The sequence below is a fragment of the Oncorhynchus clarkii genome, chromosome 1 (genome assembly GCF_045791955.1).
Source record: "Oncorhynchus clarkii lewisi isolate Uvic-CL-2024 chromosome 1, UVic_Ocla_1.0, whole genome shotgun sequence".
NCBI lineage: Eukaryota > Metazoa > Chordata > Actinopteri > Salmoniformes > Salmonidae > Oncorhynchus > Oncorhynchus clarkii.
In genome coordinates this window covers 18,480,431-18,494,757 of record NC_092147.1, presented here as the reverse complement: position 1 = coordinate 18,494,757, position 14,327 = coordinate 18,480,431, and the positions used below count along the sequence as shown (strand labels likewise).

At 41.0% G+C, this 14,327-nt stretch overlaps 1 protein-coding gene across 1 annotated transcript; it reads right to left on the bottom strand.

The window, feature by feature from the left end:
- Window positions 1-5,657: 5,657 nt before the first annotated feature.
- On the bottom strand, window positions 5,658-11,464 carry LOC139378439 (tax1-binding protein 3). Its single transcript, XM_071120649.1, has 4 exons — window positions 10,950-11,464; window positions 9,193-9,312; window positions 8,768-8,845; window positions 5,658-7,149 (listed from the first exon to the last, which is right to left on the bottom strand). The coding sequence occupies exons 1-4, from the start codon at window positions 10,986-10,988 to the stop codon at window positions 7,015-7,017; spliced, it is 372 nt and encodes a 123-aa protein (XP_070976750.1). The 5' UTR covers window positions 10,989-11,464; the 3' UTR covers window positions 5,658-7,014.
- Between the last annotated feature and the right edge of the window lie 2,863 nt (window positions 11,465-14,327).

The following is a 14,327-nucleotide window of genomic DNA, read 5'->3' as shown; positions in this document are numbered from 1 at the left end:
CTCTCTGCAACGGCTTCCATTTATTTTTGTTGTAAAACAAAAGGTGCTCACCTGTGGTCTTTTCATAGTGCTTACTTCCTGATTGAAGTGGTAACATTTAACCATTGAGGTGTTTGGCCAGTTGGCACATTTATTGGCCAATTAGCTCATGTAGTGTCATTTTGAATGGCAGTGTTTTGAAATGGCAAACATGTGACTTTATGTCAGATTGTTGTGTCTTATGCAGAGAACCGTGTGCAGTGCATTTCAAAAGTGCCATTTTGAATTGCAAAATGTGTGTAAAGCAGAAAATGTGTTTAGACTTTTGGAGACTTGAGAAGAGGTTTTGCTCTCTGTGTGTCAGTTTAAATAATTGTGCTGTGCATGTCATTTTAGTGTGTTAGCGATTGGAAAAAACTGTAAGAACAAATTCTTATTTTCAATGCCGGCCTAGGAACAGTGGGTTAACTGCCTTGTTCAGGGGCATAACTGCAGATTTTTACCTTGTCAGCTCGGGGATTCGATCTTGCGGTTACTAGTCCAACGCTCTAACCACTAGGCTACTTGCCGCCCCAGGTAGAAATCAATAGAAAATAGGTGAATTTGACATTGTTTTTAACAAAAGGTTAACCAAACTGTCCCAGGTGGCCTCAGAAATAAATCAGGCGTAGACACGTGAATACCATCTGATCTCCAATAGTATGCAATATTTTTCCTAATGAGAGACAAAGTTCAAGCCAAGAGAGTTATTAAAGGCAATATTTGGACATCTTCCACTTAAACCCCCCAAATTGTGTGCTTCTGTTTAATCACAATGTAATGTATTTCCTAATCCCTAGTACTGAGTGAGTATGAGCAATGCTCTTAATCTAGATTTTTTTTCCCACTCAAATGGTGAAGACTGGAATTGACCAACAGCTATGAATACATTGTGCGCTGCATTATTTCACTGTCTTACGTGGTAAACCATCATCATAAGGAATGGCTTGAAAATCCTTTTCCCTCAGAAGAAGCAGAGATTGGAAGCTATGGTTCCATGATCACATGATTCCAATCTGGTGTCTCCAAAGTGATGGAAGCAGATTGCATCACTATGGAAACACAATTACCCTGCCTCAGCGTGGGAGGTGTGGCCCGTGTATGATCCACATTTAGCCAGATAATTATGCACTTCCCTGAAGAAAGTAACACATCATTTGCAGGATACTATGTGTAATAGATTATAGCTTCATTGTCTTGCATGAAATCTGATTTCTTAATTAAATCGACGTGTTTTCCTCAAGTGTGAAGTGGTTGATTGAGCCGATTAAAATGAATGCAGATAACAAAAAAGTAATTAAAGGGAAATGTCAAATATGTTCTAATTCATATTCATCATCTCCAGCACTACCCCAACATCAACATATGTGAAAATGGCACATTTCTATGTTTTGTAGTCAAAAAGATAGAGGAAGATATGTTTTTCCACCGCATCATCTGGTGTGCTTCATGTGATTTCAACCAATTATGAGTAGCCATTGCCTACTAATTGGTTAAATTCACATTGTGAAATTTCCCTTTAAGGTCTTCAATACTATATTTTGCCTTCTCCAAGCCAACGGAAATTGATATAGACAAGAGGCCAGTTGATTAGTTAGCATTATTAGTAGAATATCTGTATGAATACTTTCACAATAGTAATATATATTTTTAGGGGGTAGATCAGCTTTAATATTGCAGATAGATAGGCTTCTATCAATGTAATTGTCTGCATCATTTCCAATCCCCCATATACACTGCTCAAAAAAATAAAGGGAACACTTAAACAACACAATGTAACTCCAAGTCAATCACACTTCTGTGAAATCAAACTGTCCACTTAGGAAGCAACACTGATTGACAATAAATGTCACATGCTGTTGTGCAAATGGAATAGACAACAGGTGGAAATTATAGGCAATTAGTAAGACACCCCCAATAAAGGAGTGGTTCTGCAGGTGGGGACCACAGACCACTTCTCAGTTCCCATGCTTCCTGGCTGATGTTTTGGTCACTTTTGAATGCTGGCGGTGCTTTCACTCTAGTGGTAGCATGAGACGGAGTCTACAACCCACACAAGTGGCTCAGGTAGTGCAGCTCATCCAGGATGGGAACATCAATGGGAGCTGTGGCAAGAAGGTTTGCTGTGTCTGTCAGCGTAGTGTCCCGAGCATGGAGGTGCTACCAGGAGACAGGCCAGTACATCAGGAGACGTGGAGAAGGCCGTAGGAGGAAAAACGTCCTGCACGGTGTTGGGCTGTAAGCACAACCCCCACCTGTGGACCCCCCCCCACCACCCTCATGGTGTCTGTTTCTGACCGTTTGAGCAGACACATGCACATTTGTGGCCTGCTGGAGGTCATTTTGCAGGGCTCTGGCAGTGCTCCTCCTTGCAGGAGGTAGCTGTCCTGCCCAGCAGCAAAATGACCTCCAGCAGGCCACAAATGTGCATGTGTCTGCTGCCCAGCAGCAGGACCGCTACCTCCTGCAAGGATACACAACCAACCAAGCCGCTGCTTCTTTAACACAGCGCACATCCAACCCGGAAGCCAGCCGCACCAATGCGCCGGAGGAAACACCGTGCACCTGCGCCCAGCCCGCCACAGGAGTCGCTGGTGCGCGATGAGACAAGGACACCCCTACCGACCAAGCCCTCCCTAACCCGGGCGACGCTAGGCCAATTGTGCGTCGCCCCACGGACCTCCCGGTCGCGGCCGGTTACGACAGAGCCTGGGCGCGAACCCAGGGACTCTGATGGCACAGTTGGCGCTGCAGTACAGCGCCCTTAACCACTGCGCCACCCGGGAGGCCCCTCACTGAGCCTCATTTTGACTTGTTTTAAGGACATTACATCAAAGTTGGATGTTGGGGTGTTTTTCAGCGGCAGGAACTGGGATACTAGTCAGGATCAAGGGAAAGATGAACGGAGCAAAGTACAGAGAGATCCTTAATGAAAACTTGCTCCAAAGAGCCCAGGACCTCAGACTGGGGCGAAGGTTCACCATTCAAAAGGACAATGACCCTAAGCATGCAGCCAATACAACACAGGAGTGGCTTCAGGACAAGTCTCAATGTCCTTGAGTGGCCCAGTCAGAGACCGGACTTGAACCCTATCGAACAACTCTTGACAATTGAATACTTTCTGAGGAGTAGCCATTATTTATTATTTTACACCTGGGGTTAATATGCATAACTTTATCCCATTGTATGAGATTCTCCAAAATTGTAATAATACAGACATGCATATATAAATTCCAATTGTACTTTATCAAAAGTCAGCTATGAATACCATATTTTCATAGTGTTCTATTGTTTACAGTACTTGTCTTATATTATCTCCAATGTATTGTCCATGTTCAAAACCTGTCTGATTTGGATTAATAATATCCAACAATACCTTTTCAATATTATGCACTATGCATTTTGCTAGGATTTGGGGATCACAACACTGAAATGTATAGTAATAGTAATATTTGGAGGTTATTGTTTTGGCATCGTTTTGGTTTGAGTTTCTAATTCAATGAACTGATTACCTCAACATGAACAACAACTACTCTGCATATTATTAGGATGGGTAGTACTGTATACAGTACTGTAGTATTGTTATTTATTGAGATGGAGGTGGTTCTCTCATTATAAATTCAGTTACCTAGCAACAAGCAATGTGATAATATTGTGGACAATATGGCACGATTGGATCGTATTAGTGAGAACACAGACCGTTCTAATGGATTACTGGTGTGATTTCTTTGTGGAAAATGTGTCCTCAACCACATTCACTGTAGCCCCACGTAATATCTCCCTGGGTAGTGTTTAGGCAAGTGGAATGGAACTAAAATAATGTATGTAGCTAAGTCCCTATGAGACAAACAATACTCTGATGTCTTCATGTCAACAGACTCACTCTCTCATACTGAAAGCACACACAGATACACATACACACTTCATCAATTATTTCTCAAAGGGGATTTTAGCTAAGCCTCACACTGAATCGATCAGGCCCCCTTCCCCTGATTCTGGGAACAGCATAACCCATGTGGGTATGACATTAGCAATATTATTAGTAAGTTAAAAACTGTGCCATGTATTTCTTTGATAATGACAGCCATGAATAAAAATATGCTGAATTGGATAAAAGCTGATGTGATAAATTGATTCAGGAATGTGCTGCTATTGTTAAAGGGAAGAGATTGGGGAGAGGATGAGGATGGGCCAGGTTGCTAACTGGGTGGTGCATCGGGTGTTGTCTCCACACCTGCAGTTAAAAGAGGACTGTTTGTTTTTAGACGAGTGGCAATATTAAGAGATGAAAGTGGAGAAACTGCTCATATAAAATGCCTGAGTACACAGGGAAAGGTCAGGTAATAGATTCACTGCTTTGAAATGTCATCTGATTACTTTCAAGTTGGTAACATGAAGATATCTAAAGCCAATGGTGGTGATAAAGGCCAAAGATCAAGACAATTGGACCAAATACAGTATGATGCAATATCTAATCTATCAATATGTCAATAATACAAGTCAACCTATGGAAATACTGTATCGCATATATACCCACATCTGTATTTCTATTGATTAATATGCTTCATACAATGGTTAATGACAGGGTGATGATAAGCTGTGCAACTGCCCACACACACCATGAATCTATGCACACACCAGGATGCTCCAACAGCTTCTCAAATCTAAAATTCACACCTTCCCCCCATCTTTCTAATGCTAACAAACACCATTTAATTAGCAGCTGTGGATCTGTGAAGAACAGCTGCTTTTCACCATTCATTTTTTCATAAAATGTGCTTGTCTTGGCATAGGCTACTTCTTCCAACATACACTGCACACAGAGAAAATATTATCCCTGCTCATGTCACAGAACCACATATTCCCTGTTTTGTCAGAGAATGTCACCGCTCGGTGACAAGTCAATTTTGCAAAGTGCCTGACAAACACATAATACCAAAAAAGGATGCATTCTTTCAGTTGATTTTGATTTATGTTAAAGAACATTCGAAGTATAAAGTATACAATCATATGCCAAAATGGTAAATTCAAAGGTTTTCCTCATATACCCTGAGTACTTATGGAGAACAAATGAAATAGATAGTTTAACAGTTGACATGTAGATAGAAATCGACCTCATAGAAAATGTTCATACAAGGCTACATTTACCAAAAGGTTGGTCAGTCTTTTGAAGTGTTTATTCTTTTAACAGTTGGGTGTGGAGTTAGATGTGTCACTCTGCCATTGATATTTAAGCAATAAGGCCCGGGGGGGTGTGGTATATGGCCAATAAACTACAGCTAAGGGCTGTTCTTATGCGCAACGCGGAGTGCCTGGACACAGCCCTTAGCCGTGGTATATTGCCGATATACCCCAAACCCCCAAAGTGCCTTATTGCTATTATAAACTGGCTACCAACGTAATTAGAGTATGAAAATACATGTTTTGTCATACCTGTGGAATATGGTCTGATATACCACAGCGGTCAGCCAATCAGCATTCAGGGCTCAAACCACCTAATTTATATATAATTATAATCTCCAAATAAATAAATAAAATTCTAACAAAAACAAAGCCATATCAAATACTAAATTAGTAGAACATACTAGGATGTATGTACAGTATTTTAGGTACCATTGGAATATGCATTACAACATTACTTTATCTTTGATCCATTTTAATAGGAACTGAGAAGATTGGATTAAATCAGTGAGGCCTTGCTGTTTATTGTACGGCTGAGGCAGTGATAAAGCTTACATATCATTGAACAATAGGAATGGAAAAGGGCTTGAATACAAAAAACACTATTTCGCACCATCACAATTTAGTGGTACAATCACTAGTTTCATTTAAGGCTGTTGTGTATCAAACATCTCTCTCAATTCATTAGATCCATCAACCTTGGTCCAAACTATTCCAGTGTGCAACTAGCTGTCTAAGATCAACCAGCAAGTGACCTAATGAACAATCCAAAATGCCACTTTCTCTATATGAACGTGAGAAAGAAGGCACTTATAAAAAGGTTGACTATACCCTAGTCTTGATTTCAAGTCAAGGATGCAACACCAGATTAACTATATCCAGATGGTTGAGAAGTAACTGTTTTCCTGCACGACATACAAAACTAAAATCCTCAAATGAATATTACAGTATTTGGTAGACATGAAGTACAATATTGTAAAATGAAATATAAAGTATGCAGTTCAGCTGTGCTTGTTACTTTGGTAGATGCACAACATGGATGATACCAAAATAAAAAGATTCAAAAATATATCATCCAAGCCTGATGATGAATATTCATACATTTTCCAGATGACATGGCGTTGTTAATAACTTAAGTGTTAAATTGTTATTAAAGCCATATATTAAACTCAAAAACACAATATAAAGAGGACAACTCTATGGAAGACATACAAATTAATGTTGCAGATTAATGCTGAAAATTACCATATGTGCTTTGTACACATATGTTTGCATAACAACCTCTATCCCCACTACAAAACTGCTCATGCAAAATATGTGGAACTTACACCACATGACGTAGTTACATTTATTAGTCTATAGTTTTTTTTTATGTTTTTTTTTGGCTTGTACAGACATGGACTCGAAAACATAGATATAAAATGTAGATTAAATCAAATCATGACTGAGATCATGAAAAGTACTAATAACTGAAAAAGTAATACACAAGTCAGCTAGTTAAAGGCGTTAATGATCCCAATAACTAGTATCACACTGATGAATTGTAGAGACATGGTATAAATGGAGTGTACCCTGTTTGGGAATATGTGAATACAGCCATATCAATTCCTTTTCAATTCAACTCAGGAATCCTTCATGAAATAAATTGCACTTTTCAATTTCATTACATCTCCTGAATTGACAGAATTGATGTGGAATTCACCCCAAACTTACAGTATGTGATAAAAGATTTGAAATACTATGCTCTCGGTCACTGGCATTGTCTCACGTCTGATAGCAAACTCTGTCTGCACTAAAAGACTAGCGTTGGAGTCATTACATCATAGAATGTCTGACAGCCTGCTCCAGCGATTTCCTGGTCACCAGTAGCCGCACAATGTCTTCATTCTTCTTCGTCAGCCGTTTGCGTGCCTGGTCGTGTGTCACCATGGTCATATCCCATCCATTTACCTGGTGGAGACATATCAACAATGTTAAGTCTTCCTACAATAGTTTGTCATTACAGTATTATATATTCTTGTTGCGATGTAAGTGGAATATTGGTATACAGTAAATAGTTTCATACTGACCACTGAGTGCAGTGTTTTTAAGAACTTCTGACCACTGACACTCCTCTTATTCACCATCACGCAGACTCGCTTTGGTAGAACATGGCGCTTGCAACGCCATGATTGTGGGTTCGAATCCATACATGAAATGTATGCACGCATGACTAAAGTTGTTTTGGATAAGCGCGTCTGCTAATTGGCATATACACTATATATAGAAAAGTACGTGGACACCCCTTCAAATGAGTGGATTTGGCAATTTCAGCCATACCAGTTGCTGACAAGTGTATAAAATCTAGCACATCTCCATTGACAAACATTGGCAGTAGAATGGCCTTACTGGAGAGCTCAGTAACTTTAAACGTGGCACCGTCATAGGATGCCACCTTTCCAATAAGTCAGCTTGTCAAATTTATGCCCTGCTAAAGCTGCCCCTGTCAACTGCAAGTGCTGTTATTGTGAAGTGAAAACGTCTAGGAGTAACAATGGCTCAGCCGCAAAGTGGTAGGCCACACAAACTCACAGAACGGGACCCCCTAGTGCTGTAGCCCATTAAAATAGACTGTCCTCAGTTGCAACACTCACTACAGAGTATCAAACTGAATCTCCTCCTGAAACAGGCTGAAATCTGGGACCAATAACATCTCACACTCAGAAAACCTACATGATCTTTAAGCTTTCTGTTTAGGAGCTTCATAAAATGGGTTTCCGTGGCCAAGCAGCCGCACACAAGCCTAAGACCATGTGAAATGCCAAGCGTCGGCTGGAGTGGTGTAAAGCTCGCTGCCATTGGACTCTGGAGCAGTGGAAGCGCGTTCTCTGGAGTGATAATCACGCTTCAACATCTGGCAGGCCGACGGACTAATCTGAATTTGGCAGATGCCAGAAGAACGCTACCTGCCCCAATGCATAATGCCAACTGTAAAGTTTGGTGGACAAGGAATAAGGGTCTGGGGCTGTTTTTCATGGTTTGAAGAAGGGAAATCTTAATGCTACAGCGACATTCTAGACTATTCTGTGCTTCCAACTTTGTGGCAACAGTTTGGGGAAGGCCCTTTCCTGTTTCAGCGTGACAATGGTCCCGTGAACAAAGCGAGGCCCATACATAAATGGTTTGCCGAGATCAGTGTGGAAGAACTGAACTCATTGGTATGAATTGGAACGCAGACTGCAAGCCAGGCATAATCACCCAACATCAATGCCTGACTTAACTAATGCTCGTGGCTGAATAGAAGTAAGTCCCCGCAGCAATGTTCCAACATCTAGTGGAAAGCCTTCCCAGAAGAGTGGAGGCTGTTATCGCAGCAAAGGGAGGACCAACTCCATATTAATGCCCATGATTTTGGAATGAGATGTTCGACTAGCAAGTGTCCACATAACTTTGTAGTGTATATCATCCCTAGTGATAGAGTAAATGGTGCCACCTTGTGGAAATGCATCAATAAGGTCAAATTAAATGTTTATCGGGTCAAAAGTTTGAAACATGCATTTCTGAAGCAATTAATGTAAAAATAGCATACCTGCATTACTTTGTCTCCCATCATCAAGCCCGCAACTTCTGCTGGTCCCCCTGGTGTCACCCGTGTCACATAGATGCCCTGTGATCATGCAGAAAAACATCAATACAGCAAAAGAGAAATACATATGAAAGTCCAACATATGTGCATCTACATACAAAACGTATTACCTAATGTCAATTCATTATAGACTGGTTTGATGATAAATCCAAACTATAAAATGTCACTGTTTAAGTAATCCATCCATGCCTTGTATGCGATCAGCTATCTGGGTCTGCAGTGTTACTCCAGTAGCTACCTGAGGTTAGAGTTGATGTGTTCAGGCCTGCCTCTCTAATACCTTAGTTTACTGTTGATGTTAGAGTTTTGCCAGAGCAGAGCTCACTAAGAACTGATAGGGAGAGTATTTCCATGTGTTTTACTCGTACCTTGTCGGACTTGTCTTCAGAGAAGGGGTTCTGACCAGGGTCTTGGTCTATTCCCCCTCCAATGCTGAAACCCAGGATCAAATGTTCACCCTGGCGAAGTTTGCAGATTTCAATTCGTTGCTGTAAAGCACATGAAAGTTGAAAGTGGAGCTGGGAGAGGAAATAACTCATAACTTCAACAACCACCAAGTCTCTGTTCGCATTCTCATTCCACCATTGCAACAGGTTATAAAAAAAAAAGTTCCAGTAGCATAACTAGCCACAATATTTAGAATGAGGTGATGACTTACATAGAATGTAAAATGTAGTGCCGAGTCCCCCACATCATGCACTGAGCTTCCTTTAAGAATGCAGAAGGGCATCTCCATGGTTTGGTAACCAAAGTTCAGTAACAGAATGACAGCACAAACCATGTTGCATCTGCACTGTTCTTCAAGTGAATGTGTTTTTCTACATGTTTGTGGAAATTGTTAAAAGTAGTCATTGAGAATGGTTATTTGTTTGCCAATCATTTTAAAGTGAAAAATCTGAGTCTCAGGATCATTATGTTACTGTGGAATTGTTCAGAACACTAGGGTTATGAATAGACTAGTTCCCTGAAGGGACAAAGATAATCTCCATGTCGTGTGTCATGTTGAGTGACTGACTTAAAGATAAACTCTCTGCCACCAACTGACTGGAGACAGATCTTTTCTCAGTCTAGCTGTCCTCATGGTCCTCAGACAGCTGCCCTCTCAATAAAACAGATGGAGGATTCTGGCACATCCAGCTCACTGCTCTTTACAGCACAAAGCAAGTCTGTGTGATGGTGAATAAGAGGAGCCTCAGTGTCAGTTGTCAGAAGTTCTTAAAACCCCTGCACTCAGTGGTCAATATGGTTAACCATCATTCAGTGGATCTGAAGTTCTTGGTGATGAGAATATTGAAACACTCATGGAATTGTATAATGCCGGCTGACCACCAGGATCTCCGTATTAATGGAAATATCAACCCATTGTCACTAGGCAATTACTTTATGACTCATATTTCTAGCTGGATGTTAGGAATGAACAGTGTGTTGAGAGGCACGGCCTTCATGAATTACAGAGTATTGACCATGTCACTTCAATGGCTGTGTCAATAGAGTAAGCTAACTTTATGCAAGCAGTCTCAGGTAGGTAGGTGACACCCTTCTCTGAAACACTTCACTTTCATGCATGCAGCATAGCAAACAAGTTGGATAATAATGCTAGCTGCTAGCCTTAATGTAGAGATAACAGGCTACTCCTAAAGAAAAAAACATGTTGGCAAGGCCGCGCAGTGTAATATTAGCTAACTAGATACATGTATTTTAGGGGGAAAGATTTCTCATCATGTGAAAATGAAATACAGCTAACTTCATAACCCATTAAATGAAGTGCTCCTATACTGTTATCCAGCTGGATACAGAAGCTAACGTTACAACAGAAAGGAGTAAAACGTAGATACTGTAGGTTTGATTAGAACCATATCGAACAGCAATGTTTCATATGAACTTTGCTGCTACAATGTAACCATTTTGACGAGGGTAAGTTCGAACAGTTACATAGCCAAGAGTAAGCAAGCACGCATGACCACAATGCTAAATTCACTTTTGTAACCAGTAATGTTAGCCTACATTTTTGGAATAAATACTTTACCCATTTATAGTTCGCATCTAGGCACTGATTGAATGATTTTAGACCTGGACAATGGATGCCGTACCTATTGAATGAAGAGTAGCCTGTTCCAAAACTTACCACAACAGCAGTAACTGGTTGTCCTGGGATGAAAGACATCGTTTCAGACTGAAACTCGGACACAATTGTTTTGTGTTTCTCCGCGATTGCAAATAACTGAGCGATCTATAGTAGTTTTTGTTCCTTTGATGAAATTATACAGTATTCGAAGCAGCTTCCCTTTGTGTGAGTAACAACAACTAGCAAATTATTCCTGGCAAGTAAAGGCAGGGTTGGTGATGTCATACTGCCTTTTCGTGGTTAGTCATCGTCATGGAATCTGGGGTGTATTTATTAATCGGATTCCGTTGTAAAACGTTTCGTAACCGACACCGTTTACTCTAGGAACCAAACGGAAGCAAGCGAAACAGAGAGGGATTTGCGTAGGCTACAAGCATTTGCCAAATAGAAACTCTCGTTTTCGTTTCAAAATGTTTCCGTTTGGAGTAAACGGTTTCAGTTGCAAAATGTTTTGCAACAACTGGATCCGACTAATGTATACACCCCTGGGGTGTGTAATCATTCGTCCAAAGTCCAAACATTTGCGTTTTGCACGTTTACAAGAGTTTCTGTTGGCCAAATGCAGGTACGTCCCTCCCCGTTTTGTTCAGTTAGGTTCATAGTGAATACACCCCTCTAGAATATAGGGCTGCGTTCAGTACGTTTTTACGTTCTGTGTCGTTCAATTTAACTGAAATGGTGCTGTATTGAACGACCAGTTGAAATTCGGGGTTGGGTTGTGGAATAAATTGTAAAATGTTTGTGGGTTGGGAAACGCCATCAGCATGGATTGGCCACTTGCTGCGTTCAAAACAAGTGGGAACTCAACATCGGGAAATCTCTGAGTTCCGAATTCAGTGCGTTCAAAACAAGTGGCAAAAAACAAGCTTCGACTAGGAAAAATTGTTTTGAACGGTCATCCAACTCGGAATTCCAAGTCGGAAACTCTGCCATCTTTCTAGAGCTCCGACTTTCTGACCTGTCTGACCTCCGACTTTCTGACATCACTTTGAGATCATTACTCTAGAAAGAGGCTGGAGTTAAAATCGATTTTTTCCCCAGTCGGAACTTGATTTTTTTCAAAGTTCCCAGTTGTTTTGAACGCAGCACCAGTTGTCTTGAAAGCTCCAATTGCCCTTTAAATACGTCACTCATTGATTCAAGCAACACCTAGCCACAACCACCAAACAGAAGCAAACATACCACAAAGTTTGACATTGGATTTAGGTTAAGTTGGGTGAAAAAAAGTCAATTCCCTTATGTTGATGACTTTCTGCAAATCCAATACACATTGATTCAACATCACATTTATTTATTTTGGTTGAAATGATGTGGAAACATTTATTCCACTAGTTTTTACCCAGTGGGAAAATAGACTGTAACCGGGTTGACAATTTCTTCTTAAATCAGACATAAATTGAGACGGGGAATGGAAGCTTGTTGTGTGCAACAGGGAGTGGCAATTGAATGCTTCACAAAAAATAAAATACAATTGTTATAACATTTCTAGCCTGTCTATCTATGGGTAACAGGGTTGTGTTATGCTTGACCCGCTCAGTTTTCCAGCACAAAACACCAGAAAAGTACATTGTTCTATCAAGCAACATACAAGATTTACATTGCGCCAGGTTTCTGTCTCTAGGTCATTTACTGCTTCTTTATACAGGGGTATCTTCTCAGTTTCACCGTCCTTAACACACATACAGTGGGGCAAAAAAGTATTTAGTCAGCCACCAATTGTGCAAGTTCTCCCTCTTAAAAAGATGAGAGAGGCCTGTAATTTTCATCATAGGTACACTTCAACTATGACAGACAAAATGAGAAAAAAAATCAAAAAAATCACATTGTAGGATTCTTAATGAATTTATTTGCAAATTATGGTGGAAAATAAGTATTTGGTCACCTACAAACAAGCAAGATTTCTGGCTCTCACAGACCTGTAACTTCTTCTTTAAGAGGCTCCTCTGTCCTCCACTCGTTACCTGTATTAATGGCACCTGTTTGAACTTGTTATCAGTATAAAAGACACCTGTCCACAACCTCAGTCACACTCCAAACTCCACTATGGCCAAGACCAAAGAGCTGTCAAAGGACACCAGAAACCAAATTGTAGACCTGCACCAGGCTGGGAAGACTGAATCTGCAATAGGTAAGCAGCTTGGTTTGAAGAAATCAACTGTGGGAGCAATTATTAGGAAATGGAAGACATACAAGACCACTGATAATCTCCCTCGATCTGCAGATCCCAGAACCACACGGGGGGAATGACCTGCAGAGAGTGAATGACCTGCAGAGAGCTGGGACCAAAGTAACAAAGCCTACCATCAGTAACACACTACGCCACCAGGGACTCAAATCCTGCAGTGCCAGACGTGTCCCCCTGCTTAAGCCAGTACATGTCCAGGCCCGTCTGAAGTTTGCTAGAGAGCATTTGGATGATCCAGAAGAAGATTGGGAGAATGTCATATGGTCAGATGAAACCAAAATATAACTTTTTGGGTAAAAACTCAACTCGTCGTGTTTGGAGGACGCTGAGTTGCATCCAAAGAACACCATACCTACTGTGAAGCATGGGGGTGGAAACATCATGCTTTGGGGCTGTTTTTCTGAAAAGGGACCAGGACGACTGATCCGTGTAAAGGAAAGAATGAATGGGGCCATGTATCGTGAGATTGAGTGAAAACCTCCTTCCATCAGCAAGGGCATTGAAGATGAAACGTGGCTGGGTCTTTCAGCATGACAATGATCCCAAACACACCGCCCAGGCAACGAAGGAGGGGCTTCGTAAGAAGCATTTCAAGGTCCTGGAGTGGCCTAGCCAGTCTCCAGATCTCAACCCCATAGAAAATCTTTGGAGGGAGTTGAAAGTCCGTGTTGCCCAGCAACAGCCCCAAAACATCACTGCTCTAGAGGAGATCTGCATGGAGGAATGGGCCAAAATACCAGCAACAGTGTGTGAAAACCTTGTGAAGACTTACAGAAAACGTTTGACCTCTGTCTTTGCCAACAAAGGGTATATAACAAAGTATTGAGCTAAACTTTTGTTATTGACCAAATACTTATTTTCCACCATAATTTGCAAATAAATTCATAAAAAATCCTACAATGTGATTTTCTGGATTTTTTTTTCTCATTTTGTCTGTCATAGTTGAAGTGTACCTATGATGAACATTACAGGCCTCTCTCATCTTTTTAAGTGGGAGAACTTGCACAATTGGTGGCTGACTAAATACGTTTTGCCCCACTGTATACTAATGCAACAAGTCCAGTGTTCATCTGTATGTAAGAGATAAACTGGAGGGAGGGTTCACCTGGCCCTGGCAGAAAGGCCCTTTTTGCCAGTCCTGTCTGGTCCAGCGACGATGGATTTGTGCCCATAGGCGACATTGTTGCTGGTGA

Bases quoted from the DNA above. Each gene is read 5' to 3' on its own strand.
- LOC139378439 (XM_071120649.1), bottom strand. From the start codon at position 10,988: ATGTCTTTCATCCCAGGACAACCAGTTACTGCTGTTGTG. The intron at 9,313-10,949 runs GTAAGTTTTGGA...TGTGCTTTACAG, and splicing joins AACCAGTTACTGCTGTTGTG to CAACGAATTGAAATCTGCAA. The intron at 8,846-9,192 runs GTACGAGTAAAA...GCATGATCACAG, and splicing joins CTGAAGACAAGTCCGACAAG to GGCATCTATGTGACACGGGT.